Genomic DNA, 22500 nt, shown 5'->3' on the forward strand with positions numbered 1-22500 from the left:
TAACTAAACCTAACTCAGTATTTCACCATCTTTTCTCGAACTTAACTTATTCGGTTTTTTTGTCTAAACCTAACCGAGTTTTCCTGTGAAGACGGAAGTTGAAATGTGAGGTTTTGGCAACAGTTTCAGGATCCGATGGATGGATTACGAGAAGTTAGTTTTGAGACTTTTCATAAATTAAATGTTTGTAAAACCCAAAGACAGACGTAAAGACCAATGTCTTTGATTCATGAAAAAAAGATAAAGACGAAATATGGAGATACAAGGTTTTCTGCACGACATCGCAGATTCATAATTATCATCTATTGGAAATCTTTTTCACTGTAGAGGTTCAACACTGTTATGCAGCGACCTAGTTGTCGTAGTTATGACGGGGCCGAAGGAGGAAGTGAGGTTGACGAAGTGTAAGGAGTGACAAAGGAAGAGGAAGACGGGATGGATAGATGGGACTTTCACCCAGGAGACCACTGTTCATGTCCTGTGACTAAACCAGAAGTAAACGGTCACTTATTTTAAGTTGGGTATAAGTTCATTTACATCACAAATGTATCCTATTTTAACCCCAAAACGAACCAAGTTGTGTTGCCTACACCTAAACAAGTACACTGTCAAATATTTGACTGTCAATTTACAGTAGATTACTGGTTTTCTAGTCGCATTACTTTCACAACAAGTTCATGAGGCTTTTTTAACAGTACGTTACAGTGAAATGCCGGCTGTATATTGTGACTGTATAGTCAGTTATGGCATCAAATGACTGTTATAGTAGTATGTTGCTGTCGTGTTACGGCATTGAACTGTGATTTTACAGTAAAATACTCATCAGATTATTTTAGTCTGAGTATTTACCGTTCTTTTAAATATGTAAAGATTATAGGAGAGATTCAATAAACAGTTAATTTACTACAAAGCACCAACTGTACACTCTACAACCTTTATATCGCACTCAGAGGTTGACATGGTCTGACTGTGTGCACATTCTCGTGTCAATAAAGATCATTTCAATTGAACTGAAAGAAGAAGCAGCAGAGAAGAAAGAGATGGAGAGAAAAAGAGAAACAGAAAAAAAGAGTTTGAAGATGAGGATGGAGAAAAAGAAAAGAAAGTGGGAGAGAAATAATACGTGTGAATTAGAGGGGAGAGAGAGGGCAAGAGAATGAGAGAGAGAGGGGGGAGGAGGGAGAGAGAGAGGCTCGCGCAGCAGCCGCTTCGGTAGTTTTGGCTCCGGAGACGCGCAGGACGCAGCGAACTGTCCCGGCTCCCCTCGATGGTTCACTGCAGCCCGGAGGAGGGACAAACCTTCCACCGCTGCCCGGAAATCGGCGCCCAGGAGCCGCACACACTCTGACAGCAGTAAGCCTCCTCTGCGCTGCAACAACTTTCACGTTTTACAAAAAAAGAAAAGAAAACACAACATCCCGGGAAACTCCGGGTGGGAAACCCAGCGGAGCGCCGCCGCCTCTCTACCCGCTCCACCGCTGCCTCTGTCCGGACACAGACAGCACGCCGGACCGCCGGTCTGTCTTGGACTTACCCGGACCTTTTTTGTATTTATCCTCATGGAACTTTTTACTGGTTTAAAGTAATCTGAAGTGCCTGCGAGTGTGCGCTCGCGGCTTTTTATTTGGTGCGGCTTTATTTGTTTGCGCTTTGCGTGCGTAAAATCAGCGCTAAAGCAGCCGACCGACACCGAGACCGAGACCGCGGAGCGGAGCGGAGCTGGGCTGAAGCGGAGGGTCAAAGCAGACTCAAGTCAGTTTACACTGAGTGTTCTGTTGGCTGTAGACTTTATACACACTTTATGTCTCATATGCAGTTTACCACGTTTTCATCTGCAGGAGGAGACTTTCTTTGCTCGTTCTTTATGCAGCACGAGGAGGAGAAATAGAATAAAATTACTTTTAATATGATGATGAGGCTGAAAGGAGCAAGATTCTTCCAGATTCCTGGATGTTGACATCTTTTAAAATGTGCCACATTTTTACAGCTTTTAAAGAACAATGTGGATTTATTTATTCATTATTACAACAGAGAACAGAAACATCTTAAACTCAAATATATGTTTATAACCTCCAAACTGTCTGAATATTTAATTTAAACAGAAACACATGATAGTTCATCTTCAACTTTAGTGAATAAAATCAGTTTATCTGATATTTAACTTTTTATTGTCTTATTTGTAATTATTGCCACATGTGTATATTTGTATTGGACGTTTTATTTTATTGTTTAAGCTTTAATGTAAATTCAAGGTGATTGACATGATGGACAACTTGTAGAATCAGACGCAGTAAACGCTTTAAATGTACATTAAATGAAGATAAATGTGTAATAAATAAGATGATGGAAACACTGGATGAAGCTTTGATGTAGATTCAATTTGCTCCACTTAACACCTGAAACTGAATGTTGACATTTTGTTAATATCTCTCACTCTCATGTATTCAGATATTTTAATGATAAATAAACTAAAAGTAGAAACATGATCAGACGTAAAGTGAAGGACGAGGTTAAACACCAGCCTCTCGTGTGTTTTCATCTTTTAAAATTGAACACCAACTACAGAAAGGCTGAAGTGTTGCTTTTTTGAATGAGTCAGTGTCAAGTGTGAGCCGACGGTAAAAACCTGTAAATCAGGCGAGATTCGGCTCAGCAGAAACACCCAAAACTAAGAGTTTGATGTGAGTGACGGAGGCTGAAATCTGTGATCAGCTTCAGCTTCACACCTTGAGAGTACATTTAACGCCGACACACTTTTGATTTATGTTTAGTTATTTGAGTCCTTGTCAGTTAAATGTATAGAGGAGGGATTTTAAAGTGGAAATACGGTGTTTTCCTGTAAAATATCAGGAAAACAACACGTCTGGAATGTGACTTGGCTTCTGGTTTGTAATGTGTTTGTGGTGGATTTGACACAGTAGTGTTTGGGTTTAACGCGCTCTGTGTTACGTTCATGACCCTGACCTCTGATGCTGATGATTGACAGCTCATCCTCTCTGCCCCCCCCCCAGCAGGCCGCGGGCAGCCATGCTGAAGCCGGGTGACCCGGGCGGCTCGGCCTTCCTGAAGGTGGACCCGTCCTACCTGCAGCACTGGCAGCAGCTCTTCCCTCAGGCGCAGCTGAAGGCTCCTCTGGCGCCGCCGCCTCCACCCGACCGCCTCTCCATCCCCATGGACGGCCTGCGCCCGTCCCGCCTGCACAGCCACCTCCTGGCCTCCACGCACTGCACCTCCTCGTCCTCTTCTTCCACGTCCTCCTCGGCTTCTTCCTCCTCAGCTGCAGCAGCTCTCACCCCGTCCTCCTCCTCCATGTCCATCTCCACCTCGGCAGGGCTCTCCCAGCTGCCCGTTCCCCAGCAGATCGCTCTCTTCGGGCAGGCGTTGGCCCCCATGTGTGCCGGCCCTGGAGGAGAAAGAGGAGGAGGACCAGGAGGAGATCTTATAGTGATCGCACCCCCGGACAACCAGCAGGGTCTCCACCCAGCAGCGGGGCTTCTCCATCAGGCCAAAGAGCAGAGCTGCGGCGGAGTCGGCGTGGTGTCGTCCAGCGTGAAGAGCGGAGGAGGAGGAGGAGGAGGAGGAGGAGGAGGAGGAGGAGGAGGAGGAGGAGGAGGAGGAGGAGGAGAGGAGGGCGGCAAACCGACCAGGTTCAAGCTGACGTCGGAGGAGCTGGACTACTACCTGTACGGACAGCAGAGGATGGAGATCATCCCTCTGAGCAACCAGACGGGAGAGCTCAACAACCGTACGTACACACACACACACACACACACACTCACACACTCACACACTCACACACAGACACACACACACCTCAGGTCACTGGAGTTCATTGGCGGTGTGTTGACGCTATAATATTCTGATGATTTTCGTATAAGATTCCCAAACGGTCTTTGAGTGACTTTTAAACTTGTGTCGTTTTAATCTTATTTGAAATGTGTAAAATGATATGAATATATTTTATATTTCTATAATATTGAAATAATAACTATTAGTAGTAATCTATACTTCTTTGGTGGCTTCAGTGACTTTTGTTTTTTTCTGATACACAGTAAAGAGTTTGTAGAAACTTTAATAATTATTGCTTCATATTTCTATAACATATCTTAAAGAATCGTGTGTGTGCGACGCTGAACAGAGTTTATTGAAATGTAATTAATCTCTTTTAATTGTTCTGGAAATATTATAATCAAATTCTGAATAATTTCTATAATATTTGTATAATATTCCTGTAGGGAATGTGGTGTTATTGGCTAAGCAGCTGTTATTTCATCATTTCTTCATATATTATTTATGGTTTTGCATTTCTAAATATTTGTATAGTATTTCTTCAAGCATAAATGGTAGTTTTTATAATATCTCTACACTATTTATTCAATCAAAGCCCCACAAAATGAGTATCTAATAATGGCAGCTAAACATTCACTTGAAATCAATGATATAAAATTAAGAAGTTGAGAAATAAAATAATGATAATTTTGGTAAATTGTTCACCAGTTTAAAATATAAAAAATACTTCAATATGAGATGTAATTCATCATTAAAATGTGGCCTTATGTGTGGGTTTGTGAGACGTTACAGTTGGTTTGACAGCTGCAGTGTTGGACAGGAGGAGGAGGAGGAGGAGGAGGAGGAGGAGGGTCAGAGGTGAGAGGTCAGCAGCCTGTCCGGGGTTCAGACCTTCACGCAGCAGCAGTTCATATGAACCAGACTTCATTCAGATTGGATGTGAATGAAGCAGTCGGGGTTTACACCTGTCTGCCTTCACGCGCTCACATTTGAGTGTGTTTTCTTTAATTGTATGTAGGCGCGCGCTAATGATTAATCTCACTTTAACTGCGATCAAAGAGATCGATCGATGCCTTTTAGTTTTTCTTCACTTCAGGTCCAGTTTTTATGAAATCAAACGGCTCTGCAGAAGCTTTCAAACCGACTTTTATTTTTTATTTTCATCTTTTAAAATGTACTTAAAGGTTTTTAATTTATGAATCTAAATGTTTTTTATACTTCTGTTATTTGCCGTTTTTAACTCCGCAGTAAAATAATTAAACGCATTTATATTCCGCATGAATTCATCGAACTCCTTTTATGAGGCCCACTTTGGTGCAGAGAGTCCGCGTGTGTGCGCGTCCTTTACGCATGACGGTGCTCTGTCAATATCTGTCCAAACACACACACACACACACACACACACACACACACCGGGCGTGCGCGCCCCGCTGTCTTGTTTGGAATCCGTGGCCCGTTACTCGCATGAACACGAGGAATCAGACGGTTCGGCTTCACGTCTCCAAACTCTCTCCGGTTTGAGCCGACGTCACCGTCGGCCGCTGACTCGCGTGCGTTAGTTTGGACAGTGTGCGGTGGCAATGCGGTGTTGTTCATTTGAACTTCTCTCCCTGATTTCATTTCATTTACTGTATCTCAACACTATCATCGTCTTATCATCACATATTTATTTTGCTTGTTTGCTTTTCTTGTTTTTGTCTCGAGAGTATTATTGTAATTCAATAATAACTATTTAAAAAAAAGAAAAGCAAATCAACATCAACCTTGTTGTATTTTACTCATTATGAGCGCGTGCAGGTTCCACATCATGTTATGGTCTCTTATGGTCTTAAAACTCCTGTTTTAATAGATTATATTATTTCTGTTTGCTTATGGAATGTTTATTTTCTACCAATCACGGTTTTATTTTAATATTAGTTGATTAAATATAATATGTATAACGTAGTGCTTCGGTGTGTCTGCTGTGTGTTACGTTAGTTGAATGGTATTTATAAAACATATAAATGAGTCCATAATATCATGACTTTATTGTGTCGCGCGCTGAGCTTCTCTAAATGTGTCCATCCTTTACCAGTCTCTCTTATAACAGCACATCATCTTGTTGATTTATTGTTTTCCTGTATAAGTCATATTTCTATAGTTTTGGACTTTGAATGTGACTCTTTTAAACTGCGTCGTTATATAATCACATACCGATCACATCGTTCTGCAGCAGCTCGTTTGTCTAACTGTAGATTCTCGCTGTGACCGATGCATCGTAACTCCATTATGAAGCGACTCTCGCTGCTTTGGTTCCAGGCAGCGATCCTCAACAGTGAGATTATATCACGTGTGTGCGCGTGAGTGTGCGCGCGTCTGTGTGTATATTCCGCGGTGATAAAACGGACCATCAGCAGTAATCTGCGTCGATACGCGCCGGCAGGGCCGATGAGGGATGGAGGGACAAGCAGGAATTAATTGCCGTATATAGTTTTGTGTTTGAGAGAGAGAGAGAGGGAGAGAGAGAGAGAGAGAGAGAGAGAGAGAGAGAGAGAGAGAGAGAGAGAGAGAGAGAGAGAGAGAGAGAGAGAGAGAGAGAGAGAGAGAGAGAGAGAGAGAGAGAGAGAGAGGAGAGAGAGGGGGAGAGAGAGGAGAGGGAGAGGGGGGGGAGGGGAGGGGGATCGATCCTCCGGCCACCGGCCCGCCATTTATCATCCCAACACGGCTGTATTGAGGTCTCTGGGGTGTGTGCGCGTGCGTGTTAGTGTAGATAAAGCAGTCACACACACACACACACTCCCTCATGTGTCACCGTCTGACCTCAATTATTAATTACACCAATAATATTAATAACAGCGATGGATAATAACAATGATGATTATAATAATATTAATAATAATTATATATATTATATTAATAATAGTAAAACATAAATGGTGTTTTCAGGTGAAGTCAAACGTTTTTGTGATGAATATTTATCATATTATTTGTGTTTATTATAGATTATTATTGTAGTTTCTCACATATTTCCTTCATTTAACATGTTTATTATTTAAATATATTAAACTCAGTAAAGTCCCATCAAACAGTTAAATAACTTAGTTTTCTCCTGTTTGATGTAGAAATATTAATGGCATGATGAATTTATGCACATAACACATTATTATTTATGAAGAGTGTTTTAGAATCGTTCATGCAAACAGTTATAGATTAAAATAATAACGTATTGTTCTGGAATCACAGACAGTGTAAAGTCCTTTCGAGCAACATGTGATTTTGGATTGTTAAAAATAAAATAGTTTTGATTTCTTTTAAGGTCGAGAAAACTGGACTGAACAATCTGGACCATAATGTTTGGAGATAAAATGAAATCAGACGTTCAATAAAACAATCAAATGTCTAAGTTAGTGACTTTTCTTTTTTGAAATGTAATTTAATGTTACACTTTATAATTTTAGGAAGAACGGTAGAATCCTGTTGTTTACTCCTTAAAACGAGTCACTGGATCCTACATTTCCCATAATGCAACAGGATGGCATCTTTTCATGAGGCCCTCTCTCCATCTCTGTTGCTCTCCACACCTCCGGTTTGTAACGCTCGCTTCCTGTTAGAAACGTGTCGTCGCCGACTCAAAACTGAGATGACCCTGATGACATCACTATGACGTCATCAGGGTCATCCTTATTGTCTTTCAGACTTGACAGAAGTCTGTCTGTCCAGAGACAGAAGACGTCGTACCATTGTTTAACTGACTGAGTTGATGTTGTGAGCGTGGACCTGCTCCTTTAAATGCACAGAGTTCGGTCGGTGGTCTAAATTTATATGCGTTGGTTAAATTTGGCTTCTTTTCCTGAAAACAATAAGAATTTAGTTATTGTCTCATTTTAATCTGTGCATTTAAACAGCTGTCAATCAATATGAGAGTGATAGCATTATAGATGGCAGATTGCTATGATCAATTTTGACATTTTAATGTTGATATTTAAAAACATTACGCACCTCAAAATACAGATGCATATCAGACACACTGATACAAACTTACTTGATGTTTTGGAGAAAATAACGCCGTCATAATATTTAGTAGCTGCAGGTTTATGACAAATAAAAGTGAATCCATGTCATTAAGAAAACAAACAGATTATCCTTTAAATTCAAACTTTAATCACAACTTTTAGAGAAAGTTGAAGCTCCAAAATTATTATTTAAATATAAAAAATAAACAAGATCCGCTCTCCTGTCACTTAGTAGAAATGGAGAATGAAATACAAATCTTGAAGTTTTACATTTTAATGGATTTAAATCTTATTTATTTCTGTTGAAATAAAACATTTGACAAAAACACAAATCAATTCTGACATATGACATCTGGACTGAATGTCTGTGGGCGGTTGTATAGTGAAGTTGTTAAACACACACACACATGTTTAAGCTGTCTCTTAAACACATTTGATTGTTTTTCACGTTTTCCATATTTACTGTGGGACGATGAACCCATGTTTGACGTGTTCTACTGCTTTCCTAAAGAATCATACAAACAGAAATATCAAAGAGATATCTACAACCATATAAACAGTGCAGCTAAATATCTGACACGTATATCGTCTCACAGATGTATCATTGTGTCACCCAATGTATAGCATTCCCACAACCTTTTAAATCCTAATGAAAGCTAACCAAGCTCATGGACGGATTATTAAGGGGGTCCTTCACCTGACTTACTCAATTAAAAACACCAACCGGGAAGACTCCCAAAAAGACCACAAAGAGACACAAAACATCTACAAAAAGGTGCAAAACAACTACAAAGAGACACAAAACAACTACAAAGAGACACAAAACAACTACAATGAGACACACAACTATAAAGAGACACAAAACAACTATAAAGAGACACAAAACAACTGTAAAGAGACACAAAAAAACTACAAAGAGACACAAAACAACTACAAAGAGACACAAAACAACTACAAAGAGACACAAAACAACTACAAAGAGACACAAAACAACTACAAAGAGACACACAACAACTATAAAGAGACACAAAACAACTATAAAGAGACACACACCAACTATAAAGAGACACACAACAACTACAAAGAGACACAAAACAACTACAAAGAGACACAAAACAACTACAAAGAGACACAACAACTACAAAGAGACACACAACAACTATAAAGAGACACAAAATAACTACAAAGATACACAAAACAACTACAAAGAGACACAAAACAACTACAAAGAGACACAAACCAACTTCAAAGAGACACAAAACAACTACAAAGAGACGCAAAACAACTACAAAGAGACACAAAACAACTATAAAGAGACACACAACAACTACAAAGAGACACAAAACAACTACAAAGAGACACAAAACAACTACAGAAAGATGCAAAACAACTACAAAGAGACACAAAACAACTATAAAGAGACACACACCAACTACAAAGATACACAAAACAACTATAAAGAGACACCAAATACAAAGAGACACAAAACAACTTCAAAAAGATGCAAAACAACTACAAAGAGACACAAACAACTATAAAGAGACACACAACAACTACAAAGAGACACAAAACAACTACAAAGAGACACAAAACAACTATAAAGAAACACAAAACAACTACAAAGAGACACAAAACAACTACAGAGAGACACAACACAACTACAGAGAGACACAAAACAACTACAAAGAGACACAAAACAACTATAAAGAAACACAAAACAACTACAAAGAGACACAAAACAACTACAAAGAGACACAAAACAACTATAAAGAAACACAAAACAACTACAAAGAGACACAAAACAACTACAAAGAGACACAAAACAACTACAAAGAGACACACAACAACTACAAAGAGACACAAAACAACTACAAAGAGACACAAAACAACTACAAAGACATGCAAAATAACTACAAAGACACAACAAATGACAAAAATATGCAAAACAACTACAAAGAGACAAAATAACTACAAAGAGATGCACAATTACTACAAAGAGATGAAAAGCAACGACAAAAAGATGCAAAACAGACGTAAAGAGACTCACAGTGACTGAAATGGAGCAAAACAAACTCAAAGAGTCGCCAAACATCAACAAAGACAAAAATTGAATATAAAGAAACACAAAAAGACCACAAAGAGACAGGAAATGACCACAAAGAGAAATAAAACTACTACTAAAAAACAAATACATAAAGAGGTAACTTTCTTGGGATGCTTTGGAAGTGCTCATGAAAACATTACTATTCATAAAGTTACATTCTGTGGTTTATTTCCAATAGAGGGCAGAATGGCTCCAAAACAACTTAACAGTTACGATCACGTATGAATCATATTCTGTCACTTGATGAATGTGACTCTCTCCCAACCAGCTCCTATCAGCTGCTACATGCTCCACCATGTTCACCAGCTCGTCTCTCACCGTGTCTGTCTGCTGATTGGTGCTGAGCTGATTGGTACTGAGCTGGTTGGTACTGAGCTGATTGGTACTGAGCTGATTGGTACTGAGCTGGTTGGTACTGAGCTGGTTGGTACTGAGCTGATTGGTACTGAGCTGATTGGTGCTGAGCTGATTGGTACTGAGCTGGTTGGTACTGAGCTGATTGGTACTGAGCTGGTTGGTACTGAGCTGATTGGTACTGAGCTGGTTGGTACTGAGCTGATTGGTACTGAGCTGGTTGGTACTGAGCTGGTTGGTACTGAGCTGATTGGTACTGAGCTGATTGGTGCTGAGCTGATTGGTACTGAGCTGGTTGGTACTGAGCTGGTTGGTACTGAGCTGATTGGTACTGAGCTGGTTGGTACTGATCTGGTTGGTACTGAGCTGGTTGGTACTGAGCTGATTGGTGCTGAGCTGATTGGTGCTGAGCTGATTGGTACTGAGCTGATTGGTGCTGAGCTGATTGGTACTGAGCTGGTTGGTACTGAGCTGGTTGGTACTGAGCTGGTTGGTACTGAGCTGATTGGTACTGAGCTGATTGGTACTGAGCTGGTTGGTACTGAGCTGATTGGTACTGAGCTGGTTGGTACTGAGCTGATTGGTACTGAGCTGATAGTGTACAAAATGCCATAAAACCAAAAGCAGGAGCTGAAAGAGGCTCAGAGGCTGCGCAGAGGTTGTTTTGTGTTGAGTTTACGGAGGAGGAGCGGAGCCTCGCTGTGTGGTCCGTCCTCATCTGGACTCACAGCTGTGTTGGAAACAAACGCAGTCATCACCATCAACAGTCTTCATGAAGTGAGATGGTTCTGTTGAGGAGAAGTCGGAGTTCGTTACGGAGCCGCGGCCTTCTCGCTGTTTGTGATGGCGAGCGCTCAGGAAACCGAGTTTCACTCTGACAGTCGATCGCTCAGGATTACGTTCGTATTATCGAGGCAAATTAATAAAAGTAGATGTTTTAAAAGATAAAATGTTTGGAAAAAAAAGAAAGAAATCCACATTTTGTGGGAACGAAGCAGTAAGAATCGTCTCACAAGACGTTTTCAGTGTGAACGGCGTCCGGCGCTCGGACATCAGAGGCGGAGCGGAGCTGTCTAAACACTGGCGATGGATGTAACAGAATACTGAGTTTGAATGATGGGCGGCGAGGAGAGAACGCCATAACAAGTTCACAGCCAGTTCATCAGTCTGAAGGAGAGGAAGAGGACGAAGGCTTACTGGAGGTTTACAGCCACGAGGCAGAGGAGCAGCGTGTTGTCCTCTACTGCTGTACAAGTGGACCTTAGTGGTGAAACCAATGTTTACCTTACAGAAATCACATTATTCATGTCTTACATTAACATTAAGAGATATTTTACATCACAGGGAGCTTGTTAACCATCGTATTAACGTGAAAACATCAATTCAAATGTGCTTTTTAGAACCTTAGTGAAAACCAGCATGACAAATGTTATTTTAAAGATTCATTGTTCATCAACATTCGTACCGGTGGTTAAAATATCAAGAAACTATCAACAGAAGGTCAATCTGCTCTCTTGTTCTTTAGTTGTAATAATTCAGCTTCATTCATCACGTTGTTATTGTAGTGACATGAAGTCCACACGATGCGACTGAAAGCTCCGGAAAATGTCTTGAAAGTGTATCAATGTATGAAAGTAGTATCGTAATAATAAATAAGTAATATTGGGAGTAGTACTAGCAGTAGAACAAATACTGTACAAACATACTGCACATAAAGAAACCAGTGTGTATATTTTGAAATACATATAAATACATTGTAATTTTTCTTTAATGAATATTACTATGAATTCCTATAATTCTTGAATTTAGAAGTTTAGATACATTTATACAAAATATATTTTACAAAATATAATGCACATATATGTTTCAATAAAATAGATAACCAACAAAAACCTTTTTATTTACAAAAGACATAACAGTTCTGACATGTTTAATGGACAAGAACTTTGCAGAAATTAAACAAACTGAAATTAATAGAATGTTGGTTTGAAAGATAAACTATTTGATCAAAGAATCAGTAAAACTGTGTAAGTATTTGTATCAGTATTTAGTGATCAGAGCTCCAGTGTTTCTGTAAAGAGCTGAGAGTGAAACTCTGCAGCAGACGTCTCCTCGTCGTCTCCTCGCCGTCTCCTCGCCGTCTCCTCGTCGTCTCCTCGTCGTCTCCTCGTCGTCTCCTCGTCGTCTCCTCGCCGTCTCCTCGCCGTCTCCTCGTCGTCTCCTCGCCGTCTCTCTGCGCTCTGAACTTTCTAATGAAGCTGTGAAAATAATCTGAGTGTGTCGCTGTGGACGGACGGTCACAGCTCATCTACAGCGGACACTGTTCTGCTCTCTGGGAGACTTTATTCTCCGTGTGAGAGATGATGGAACAAAGTCCCTTTTCGGAAGTTTTTCCAGAGCTTTAAGTCACATCTCATGTCGTTCCCCTGCTAATGAAGGACATGTGGCTGTTAGTGAAAGTTACGTGATTTAATAAGGAATATAACAAGCAAGGAAACTCCACAAAGGTCCAACAAACACAGGACCTTGCATTGCATTGTTACGTTGCATTGTTACGTTGCATTGTTACGCTGCGTTGTTACGTTGCATTGTTACGTTGCATTATTACGTTGCGTTATTACGTTGCGTTATTACGTTGCATTATTACGTTGCGTTGTTACGTTGCGTTGTTACGTTTCGTTGTTACTTGCGTTGTTACGTTGTGTTGTTGTTACATTGTGTTGTTGTTACATTGCGTTGTTACGTTGCATTGTTATGTTGCTTTGTTACGTTGCATTGTTACATTGCGTTGTTAAGTTGCATTGTTATGTTGCATTGTTACGTTGCCTTGTTACGTTGCGTTGTTACGCTGCGTTATTACGTTGTTACGTTGCGTTATTACGTTGCGTTGTTGCGTTATTACGTTGCATTGTTACGTTGCGTTGTTACGTTGCGTTGTTACGTTGCGTTGTTACATTGCGTTGTTACGTTGCGTTGTTACGTTTCGTTGTTACGTTGCGTTGTTACGTTGCATTGTTACGTTGCGTTGTTGCGTTGTTGCGTTGTTGCATTGTTACGTTGCGTTGTTACGTTTCGTTGTTGTTACGTTGCGTTGTTACGTTGCGTTGTTACGTTGCGTTGTTACGTTGCGTTGTTACGTTGCGTTGTTACGTTGCGTTCTTACGTTTCGTTGTTGTTACGTTGCGTTGTTACGTTGCGTTGTTACGTTGCGTTGTTACGTTGCGTTGTTACGTTGCGTTGTTACGTTGCGTTGTTACGTTGCGTTGTTACGTTGCGTTGTTGTTACGTTGCGTTGTTACGTTGCGTTGTTACGTTTCGTTGTTACGTTTCGTTGTTGTTACGTTGCGTTGTTGTTGCATTGCGTTATGTTTTTTTTGTACTATTTCCTGCAACAGCTGCACAACAATTGCCCTTAGTATCACTTAAGCTTCATCTGATCTTATGTCGAAGAACACACGTCACTATTTTCTTTCTTTTCATGGGTCTCTCATGCCCATGCATTAAGTAAGAAGTTGGAATCAGGACAGGGTTAGCCTAGCTTAGCATAATGACTGGAAGCAGATGGACACAGCTAGCCTGGCTCAAAGTTGAAAGTTAGTCCTACTAACATGTTGTATCTGGTTTATTTAATCTGCAAACATCCAGGACATCTAAGAACAGTTTGTGGTTGAAGTTCCCCCAAAACGTTGAACTCTTTTCTCTAAAACATATTTTCATTTGTGTTTATCTTTAAGTTTCCACGTCTATGAATCCTCTTAGTTTCAGTGGAGTCATAAAAAGGACTTTTCTTCACACAGCTGAGGTTCCTAAATACCAGAGCACCATTAAACACGATGTTCCCATTACTGATTACTGAAGACTGTTCTTCAACTGGTTTACAATCCGTCCCGTGAAATGTTTCCCATTTACTCGACCGTGAACTTGCGTTGCATTCTGTGTTTATAAATGACAGTAATGTGATTTCATTTACTTCCATCAATCACGGTGTAAAGAAGCCGTCGCTCTCTCAAACTGCGGATATTTCATTTTGGGAAAAGCAGAAACAACAACATGAACTTCCTGTTCTCTCTGCTTTGTGGGAGTTTTGTGTCCAGATAATAATCTCTCATTATGTTGCTGCAGTCAATTAACATCCATTACTGTCAGACGGCATCTCTGAGTAAATGTTGACACTCGCTAATTCCCAGCAATCCGCTGCTCGCCACATTTAACCTGCAACAACACTGCAGCCAGAAGAGTCCGAACACGCGGTCCGGCTTTCTTCCTCTTCAGCGCTCACGTCGTCAGAAGGTGGTTTCATGGACACACTGGTCTTTAACGCGTTTAAATTATCTGTCAAATCAGTCAAAGTTTTTGACTGAAAGCTCCAATGAAAAAGAGTTCAGATGATCAGCCAGCTGCAGAATATTCTGTAACAGATCTCCAATCAACGATCTTTAACCTCAGTAATAACTCTGATGTTTCCTAATTACTTTGTTCAGTGTTTCTACTGGTGGATTTATATTTACTGATCTTTAAATGTGTAAAATACAAAGTCAGACCTGTTTTTCATTTTCTCTTTATTTCTGCATAAAAGACAAATATGTCACAATAAAGACACTTACAATAAATACAAAATAGTGGCATTGACTAAAATATAAAAATATTCACAAAAATCATGAAATCATGAAAATGATTAAAATCATCGACTAGATTCAGGTCGTAAATTCAGCATTTTACTTTCAAGGATTCAGCAATAGATGTACATGTTTGATATGAAGGTAAAGTCTGGTAGTTTGATATGAATGTTCTATGGTTCATAGTTTGGTATAAATATAGTTTGATGTTGTTTGTCTGCTGGTTATAACATATACTAACCAGTGACTCGTACCTCCAGGCTGTGACATGTGTGCAGACAACAGGAACGGCGAGTGTCCGATGCACGGCCCTCTCCACTCGCTGCGTCGACTCGTCGGCACCAGCAGCACGGCGGCGCCCGTCACGCTGCCGGACGTCCCTGATTGGCTCAGAGACCTGCCCAGAGAGGTGAGACTTCCTGTCTGTCTGTCTGTCTGTCTGTCTGTCTGTCTGTCTGTCTGTCTGTCTGTCTGTCTGTCTGTCTGTCTGTCTGTCTGTATACTAGATAAATAATGAATTTGATTAAATTCAATACATTTTATAAATATAAATAAATTGCATATAAATAAAACGTATATACATAAATAGATTGTATGAATTATAATAAATTGTATGAATAGAAATTTAATTTATGAAATAAATAAATAATATGAATATAGATAAATTGTATGAATAGAAATGAATTTGCTAAAATATATAACTTGTATAAATAGAAATAAATTGTATGAATAGAAAAGTTTGTATGAATGGAAAGAGAGCATTCAATGAATAGATTGAAAGCGTTTCCTTTGCCCTGCGTCATGTTCTGCAGGTGTGTCTCTGCACCAGTACAGTTCCTGGTCTGGGTTATGGGATCTGTGCGTCTCAGAGGATCCCTCAGGGAACCTGGATCGGCCCGTTTCAGGGACTCCCTCTGCTGCTGGACAAACTGCACTCTGGAGCCGTCAGGAACAGCAGACACCTGTGGGAGGTAAGAGGGGCTGTGTGCCGAAGAGTGGAATTATGGGTAACGTAGTGTTTATGTCGATGGTAGCTTGTGTTCAAACTGTCTCGCTGTGTTGATTATGAGAGAAAGTGAAGCATCAAAACACATGTTAATGCAGGAGTCGAATCATGAACGTGTGTGTGTGTGTGTGTGTGTGTGTGTGTGTGTGTGTGTGTGTGTGTGTGTGTGTGTGTGTGTGTGTGTGTGTGTGTGTGTGTGTGTGTGTGTGTGTGAGAGAGAGACTGGGAGACAGAGAGAGGGAGTGAAGGATGCTGGGAGACAGAGAGAGGGAGTGAAGGATGCTGGGAGACAGAGAGATGGAGTGAAGGATGCTGGGAGACAGAGAGAGGAAGTGAAGGATGCTGGGAGACAGAGAGATGGAGTGAAGGATGCTGGGAGACAGAGAGAGGGAGTGAAGGATGCTGGGAGACAGAGAGAGGGAGTGAAGGATGCTGGGAGACAGAGAGAGGGAGTGAAGGATGCTGGGAGACAGAGAGAGGAAGTGAAGGATGCTGGGAGACAGAGAGAGGGAGTGAAGGATGCTGGGAGACAGAGAGAGGGAGTGAAGGATGCTGGGAGACAGAGAGATGGAGTGAAGGATGCTGGGAGACAGAGAGAGGAAGTGAAGGATGCTGGGAGGCAGAGAGAGGAAGTGAAGGATGCTGGGAGACAGAGAGAGGGAGTGAAGGATGCTGGGAGACAGAGAGAGGGAGTGAAGGATGCTGGGAGACAGAGAGATGGATGAGTCCCTTGTGGCCGAGCTGTAAAGGTCAGTCAGACATCGGTTGAACGGACATCAGTCTCTCTGCTGGACATCAGAGGGGGGGAGGGGGGTAAGAGGGGGTTGGGAGTTACTGAAGGTCAGAGGTCAGGGGGGGGGCGGGACATGCAGAACATCATAGGCCAAGTCCAGCAGCAGCACGGAGCTCGTCATGTCAGGATTTGTGCTTGAAACTGAGAGAGAGTTGAGTTCACTGACAGCAGGATTCTACAGTTTTCCTTCAGTACAGAGACTTCTAGAGACTCGACAGTATTCAGCTGTACGGTAAACGATCAAACCATCACGGGACAAACGGTTATGTGACGGTTGTGTTTCCACATTTTCTACATTTATTTATAATATCAGGTTTTACTGGAAGAGAAAAGGTGGATTTTCATATAAAACCGAACAAATGTTACTTCAAACTGTTTCAAAGAACTGACTGAAGACGTTTAAAGTGATCCTCCAAACTCGTTTCCATTTCTATATTACAACTGAATTCTCAAAGGATAATTTTTTCTATCTTAAAATTCAGACTTCATAATCTAAAATGTCCTTATTTTTGCAAAATTATTACTTTTTTTGCGATATAGATATTCGAACTGTTTTCTTCAAATCACTTTAAAACTGTATGAACTATATTTTTAATAAAACTAAAATATCGTAAAATGATATTAAATGTATAAGATTGTCAGTTATATTCGGTTCATTCTAGATTTCGGAGACGTGTTTTATTTTATTCTGTCTTTTTGCTGCTTTGGAGATAAAATGACTTTTCGATCCAAACTTTATTTAATTAAAATGAAAACATTTTCATGTAAATGTTTGTCATGCTCCCGTAAACTGATGGTGATCACACCTTTATTCAGCTCAAGAAAAATGAGGTTATTCCTCCAGAGATTGTGTTCAGGTGTAAAAAAAACAGAATAAATAAACGTGTGGAGGTTTGAATATTCCTGCATGTGCTGTGAAATCAGAGGAAAGAGAACTTGAATCACCCTCTTTGTATTTGAGTGTTCAGGCGTCCTTGTCCGGTTTGTTATTTGGACCCAGCAGAGTGGTGCTGCGACCCTCTGTGGGGTCTCGAACCAGCCGTTGAGGCCCCTCGGCTCACCGGGCTCTGACCGTCGGCACATTATCGGCTGAGGCCGGTCATTAGGGCTCGTATCGATGAAGCGGCTTCACGCGCACATCCCATTAAAAACGTGTTAAACGGGCTTTATTGACGCCCCCCAAAACAGGAAGCGATGTTTGTCCTATAGCCAATCAGGGAGCCGGTGTCACGTTGTCTATGGTGTCCAGGAAGGGCCACTTTTAATTAAGACACTCTTCGTCTTCGTCCGGGAGGAACGGAGGAGGATCTTCTTCTCTGCAGTATTTCACTGCTGGACACATTGATCTGCTGAGCTCAGCGTTTACGTTCACGCAGGAATTATTCTGTTAACGGAGCTTCATCATTTATGCCTCTGAGACATTAACACAGTATTATAGTAATAATAATATGTATGTATATACATATATCATGTTAATGATTTCAGGCTGATGTGAAGCACATTCATGACGGAATGTTTAACAGATAAAGTTTAGTTTAGTGCGAAACCGATCAGCTGATCCATTTGTTAATCGATTGACAGAAAATTTTCCAGTTTCTCTAAAGTGAAGATTTGCTGCTTTTTTATATCAATATAAAATAAATATATTTGGATTTTGGACTTTTCAGGTCCTGGAATTTCTAGTTTCTATAAATATGTTCTTACTGTAACCTAAATATAGTTACTTCAATACTTCTCTTTGCTGTTATTACATCTTTTTTGTCTCTCGCCGTTGACTACCGTTCATATTGTTTCCTGAAATCAGGTCCTGGTGAGGACCGCGCCTCTCTGTTGAGTAACGTTACAGTAAATATTCCCTCTTGTTTCTGACTAATCATGTCGAGGGAAGGGAAGATTTGAACCGTTGACCTCCGGGTTCAGAAACCAAAACCAGAGAGGGGAGAGGAAGGGACAGTGTGAGGCGAACTGTTCAGTTGGTGCGGGACGTTGATGAGACTCCAGAGGATTCAGAAAACGTCTGCTTGTTTTTTCACATCTTAACATCTCATTTCTTTGTGCGTTCTCTAAGTGAACCCCTGTTCGTCCTGACTCGTCTGTCCGTCATCGTGTTTAAGCTGCATTCCCTGAAGAACCCCCATTGACTTTGTGTTTTCAGTGGTTTGTGGTCACAGCGTCCAGTTCAGACTCGCTAATGTTTCCTTGACTGATGTCATTATTTAATGTTTGTCTAACTGTCTGTATTCTGTTTTTTTTCATGAAAGGAGCCATTGACGTCATTTCGGTTTGATTACATAATAATCGTTTTTTTTAATATGTTGAATTTTTGGTTTCCAGTTGTTTTGATGTCAGTGAGGCGTTTGACTTTGTATCGACGGAGGGTTTGAATGGAAGCAGTGACGTAATGCAGCGGGTCAGTTTATCTGAAGGGTCTCCGGAGGTCGAGGCTCATAGACACAGTAATGCAAAGGTGTCAATGTGAATGGAAAAGTTCTGTGAGCAGCTTCTACACTGATGTTTACATGCAGCAAATATTACGTTTATCGCCCTTACTCGGAAATAGATAATAGTCCTAAAACGCTGTTTACGAGGATAATGAAATGAATATTCCACTAATATTTCCGTTTACATGCAGCCGTTCATATTCCGATTAACGGAAACCGACCCCATGTCTCGTCCTCGTCACCAGTGGATCCCACGGTGACGTCGTTCTCTTCTGTGTTTGACGGGTCGACGTCCTCACACGTCGTTTATCACGTCTAGATATGTCAAAGTGGAACTTCAGGAGCTAACAGATGTTCTCTCAGCGTGTTCCAGAGGTGGAGGACTTGTTGGACCTCTTTCATTCCTTCAAACAGCTTCTCTAAAAGATATATATAAACACACGATATAACCTGTTGAAGTCCAAGTCCTTCATGACGTTCCTCTGGACATCATCTCTACTCCAGCTTCACTAACTGTTGACTAGTTGTGTTCAACGCACAGAGCTAGAGTATATATATATATATATATATATATATATATATATATATATATATATATATATATATATATACATATATGTCCAAAGAATGATCCTAGACCCTGAACAATATCAACATATGTTTTAGTCTCAACATGATCCATTCAGAATAAGAACTAATTCAGAATAACGGAATATGATGTTGACACAACCACATAAATTCAGAATACATGAGTGTGCGTGTAAATATAGTCAATGTAGTGACTCCGACACTCGAGCGCTTCACCCCAGCGTTGCGTTCCACGTACATTTCTCTGAGATCAGGTTGGTTTGGGGAAGTTTGTTCCAGATCTGTGGTGCATAGAACCTGAAAGCTGATTCTGCGTGTTTGGTTGGAAGGTTGGAGAGAAACAACAAAAAGGAAACAGATAAAGTCTCTTGAGGTCAAATCAAAGAAAAACGCCAGAGGCCAACGTGGCTGCTTCTCTCATCTATGAAGTGTTGACCAAACATTTACACTGCTTTCAGCTCATGTTGTGTCCAACCCAGAACCATGAACAGATCAGAACCATAACTGGGCCAGACCTGGAACCAAGGTGGACCCAAAGAGTGTGAACACAGAGAGCCTGTTTTAGGGGTTGGAATGAAACTCCTTCTAGCTGACATGAAGGTTCAGACGGCGGTCACCACCAACCACCGCTCACCCACGGGGCTGTTTGGTTAAACCCACTCGTCAGTCGGGTTAACTCAGTTCATTTTCTCCGCTCTGTGTGACATCACCCTGTGGGCATGGTGACCACGGGAGGTTCAAGAACAAAGACTTTTTCCATCAGGACCTTCATGTTGGAATAACACCGTGTGTGTGTGTGTGTGTGTGTGTGTGTGTGTGTGTGTGTGTGTGTGTGTGTGTGTGTGTGTGTGCGTGTTTTGACACAGTGATGGAGCCGCTGGTTGTTTCCTCTCCTGTGTCGACGTCTGTTGAGGTTTCACATGCTGTGATGAGCTACAGTACAAAACTTCAAGCCAGAGCTTTGAAACCGTCTCTGGATGTTCGTCCATCAGCTCCGGTTATTCGCTCAATAAGATGTTCAAAAGAAAGGGTCTGTTATTTAGTAAATATGGACGATAAATTTAATTATATTTCGGCCCATTTGATCTGTTTTGGCATCAATTTGGTGCATTCATCATCTTCATTTGGAAAATAAATCTGCCGATGCAGGAACATGCAGTAATCCGACATATTCCCAGTCGAGTTTACGTTTCCATTGTTTCAGGATGGAATTAAGTGTCGATATTTGTCTGTATTGTATATTAGACACCGTTTCCATGGTTTCACTGCATAGACCGATGCGTTTCAGTTGTTGTTAACAACATTGTTGAGTTACTGGGTTGAGGTACGTCATTGGGAGAAATGGGTGAGGGTTGGTGGGACAGGTGGGCGGGGTTGGTGGATGGTCAAGAGGGTGTATTAGCAGGGGGTTGGTGTCATTTGGGCATCTGGGTGGAGGGTGGGTACAACTAGTGGATGGGAAATCAGAAGGACCAGCCGTCAGTGCTGTTGTTGGTGGTACGTCAGTCCTTTGGGTGGTGGTACCTCAGTCCTTTGGGTGGTGGTATGTCAGTCCTTTGGGTGGTGGTACGTCAGTCCTTTGGGTGGTGGTACCTCAGTCCTTTGGGTGGTGGTACCTCAGTCCTTTGGGTGGTGGTACCTCAGTCCTTTGGGTGGTGGTACGTCAGTCCTTTGGGTGGTGGTACCTCAGTCCTTTGGGTGGTGGTACCTCAGTCCTTTGGGTGGTGGTACCTCAGTCCTTTGGGTGGTGGTACCTCAGTCCTTTGGGTGGTGGTACCTCAGTCCTTTGGGTGGTGGTACCTCAGTCCTTTGGGTGGTGGTACCTCAGTCCTTTGGGTGGTGGTACGTCAGTCCTTTGGGTGATGGTACGTCAATCTTGTGTTTGGTGTTTTGTCAGTCCTGTGCGTGGTGGTTCCTGACTCCTGTTGGTGGTGGTACCTCAGGTCTGTGGGTGGGGGTACGTGAAGGTACCTCAGTCTACGTGCGTGACACTCTGCTGGTCCTCCTGCTCCTCCTCCTCCTCTTCCTCCTCCACCTCCTCGCTGTGTGAGAAAGCAGCAGCTCTGCCCTTCAGACTGTTGACTCTGAGGTGAATCAGGGTCGGTTATCTAAATATTATCCGTTTCTCTGAGCGATTCCTTCCCTCAGATTTATCGCTGAGTCTCACGTGGTGACTCGGTTCTCTGGATCTGTGGAGGTCCAGACTGTTGCTTTTGGGCGCGACGGCAGCGGCGGTGATGGCAGCAGCTTTATGAGGCTTACTGCTGAAAAGGACAGGTTGTGATTAAGGAAACTGAAAGATTTGGTGGACGTGTCACAGACGGGATGAATGAGGAGCAGTCTGTCTTTATTTTGGTTTGATTTAACCTTCCTTCTACCTGGCAGCTACCAACGCATTCTGTGGTTACCAGAGATTTAATGGGATGGATGTGGGGAGTGTTTTCTCTCCGTTAGGATGCTGAGAGGGAAGAGGTGGAGGAAGGAAGAATGGATGGAAGAGATAAAAGCGAAGAAACTGAGGTGAACAAGCAAAAACAGGGAGATAAAGCTTTCATTTAAATTGATGTCACTCATGTTTCATCTGACATTAACGGTTTCATTTACATGTTTTTTCATGAAACGACCAAAACCAACAACATGTTAAAGTCCGTCTGACTTCCTCCACCGCTAAACACAAAACACAAATATACAGTTTAGGTTTTAAAAAAAGGTTTTCTTAAACTAGACTATTTTGAGCGGCGTATGAATCCACAAAGATATATAGATAAGTGCATGTTGTTTTACGGCTAATCTATGTTCATCCCTCGTGTTCAAAGC

General features: G+C 41.4%; 1 protein-coding gene across 1 annotated transcript in view; it reads left to right on the forward strand.

The window, feature by feature from the left end:
- Nucleotides 1-1747: 1747 nt before the first annotated feature.
- Nucleotides 1748-22500, forward strand: part of prdm6 (PR domain containing 6) — a 79781-nt gene continuing 59028 nt past the window's right edge. The window contains exons 1-4 of the mRNA XM_079270019.1: nt 1748-1752; nt 3012-3745; nt 15116-15264; nt 15668-15826. Of these exons, the coding sequence (XP_079126145.1) occupies nt 3028-3745; nt 15116-15264; nt 15668-15826 (1026 nt within the window). The 5' untranslated portion in view covers nt 1748-1752; nt 3012-3027. The remainder of the gene's footprint in view (nt 1753-3011; nt 3746-15115; nt 15265-15667; nt 15827-22500) is intronic.

This window comes from Melanostigma gelatinosum, assembly GCF_949748355.1.
Source record: "Melanostigma gelatinosum genome assembly, chromosome: 6".
NCBI classification, from domain to species: Eukaryota; Metazoa; Chordata; class Actinopteri; order Perciformes; family Zoarcidae; genus Melanostigma; species Melanostigma gelatinosum.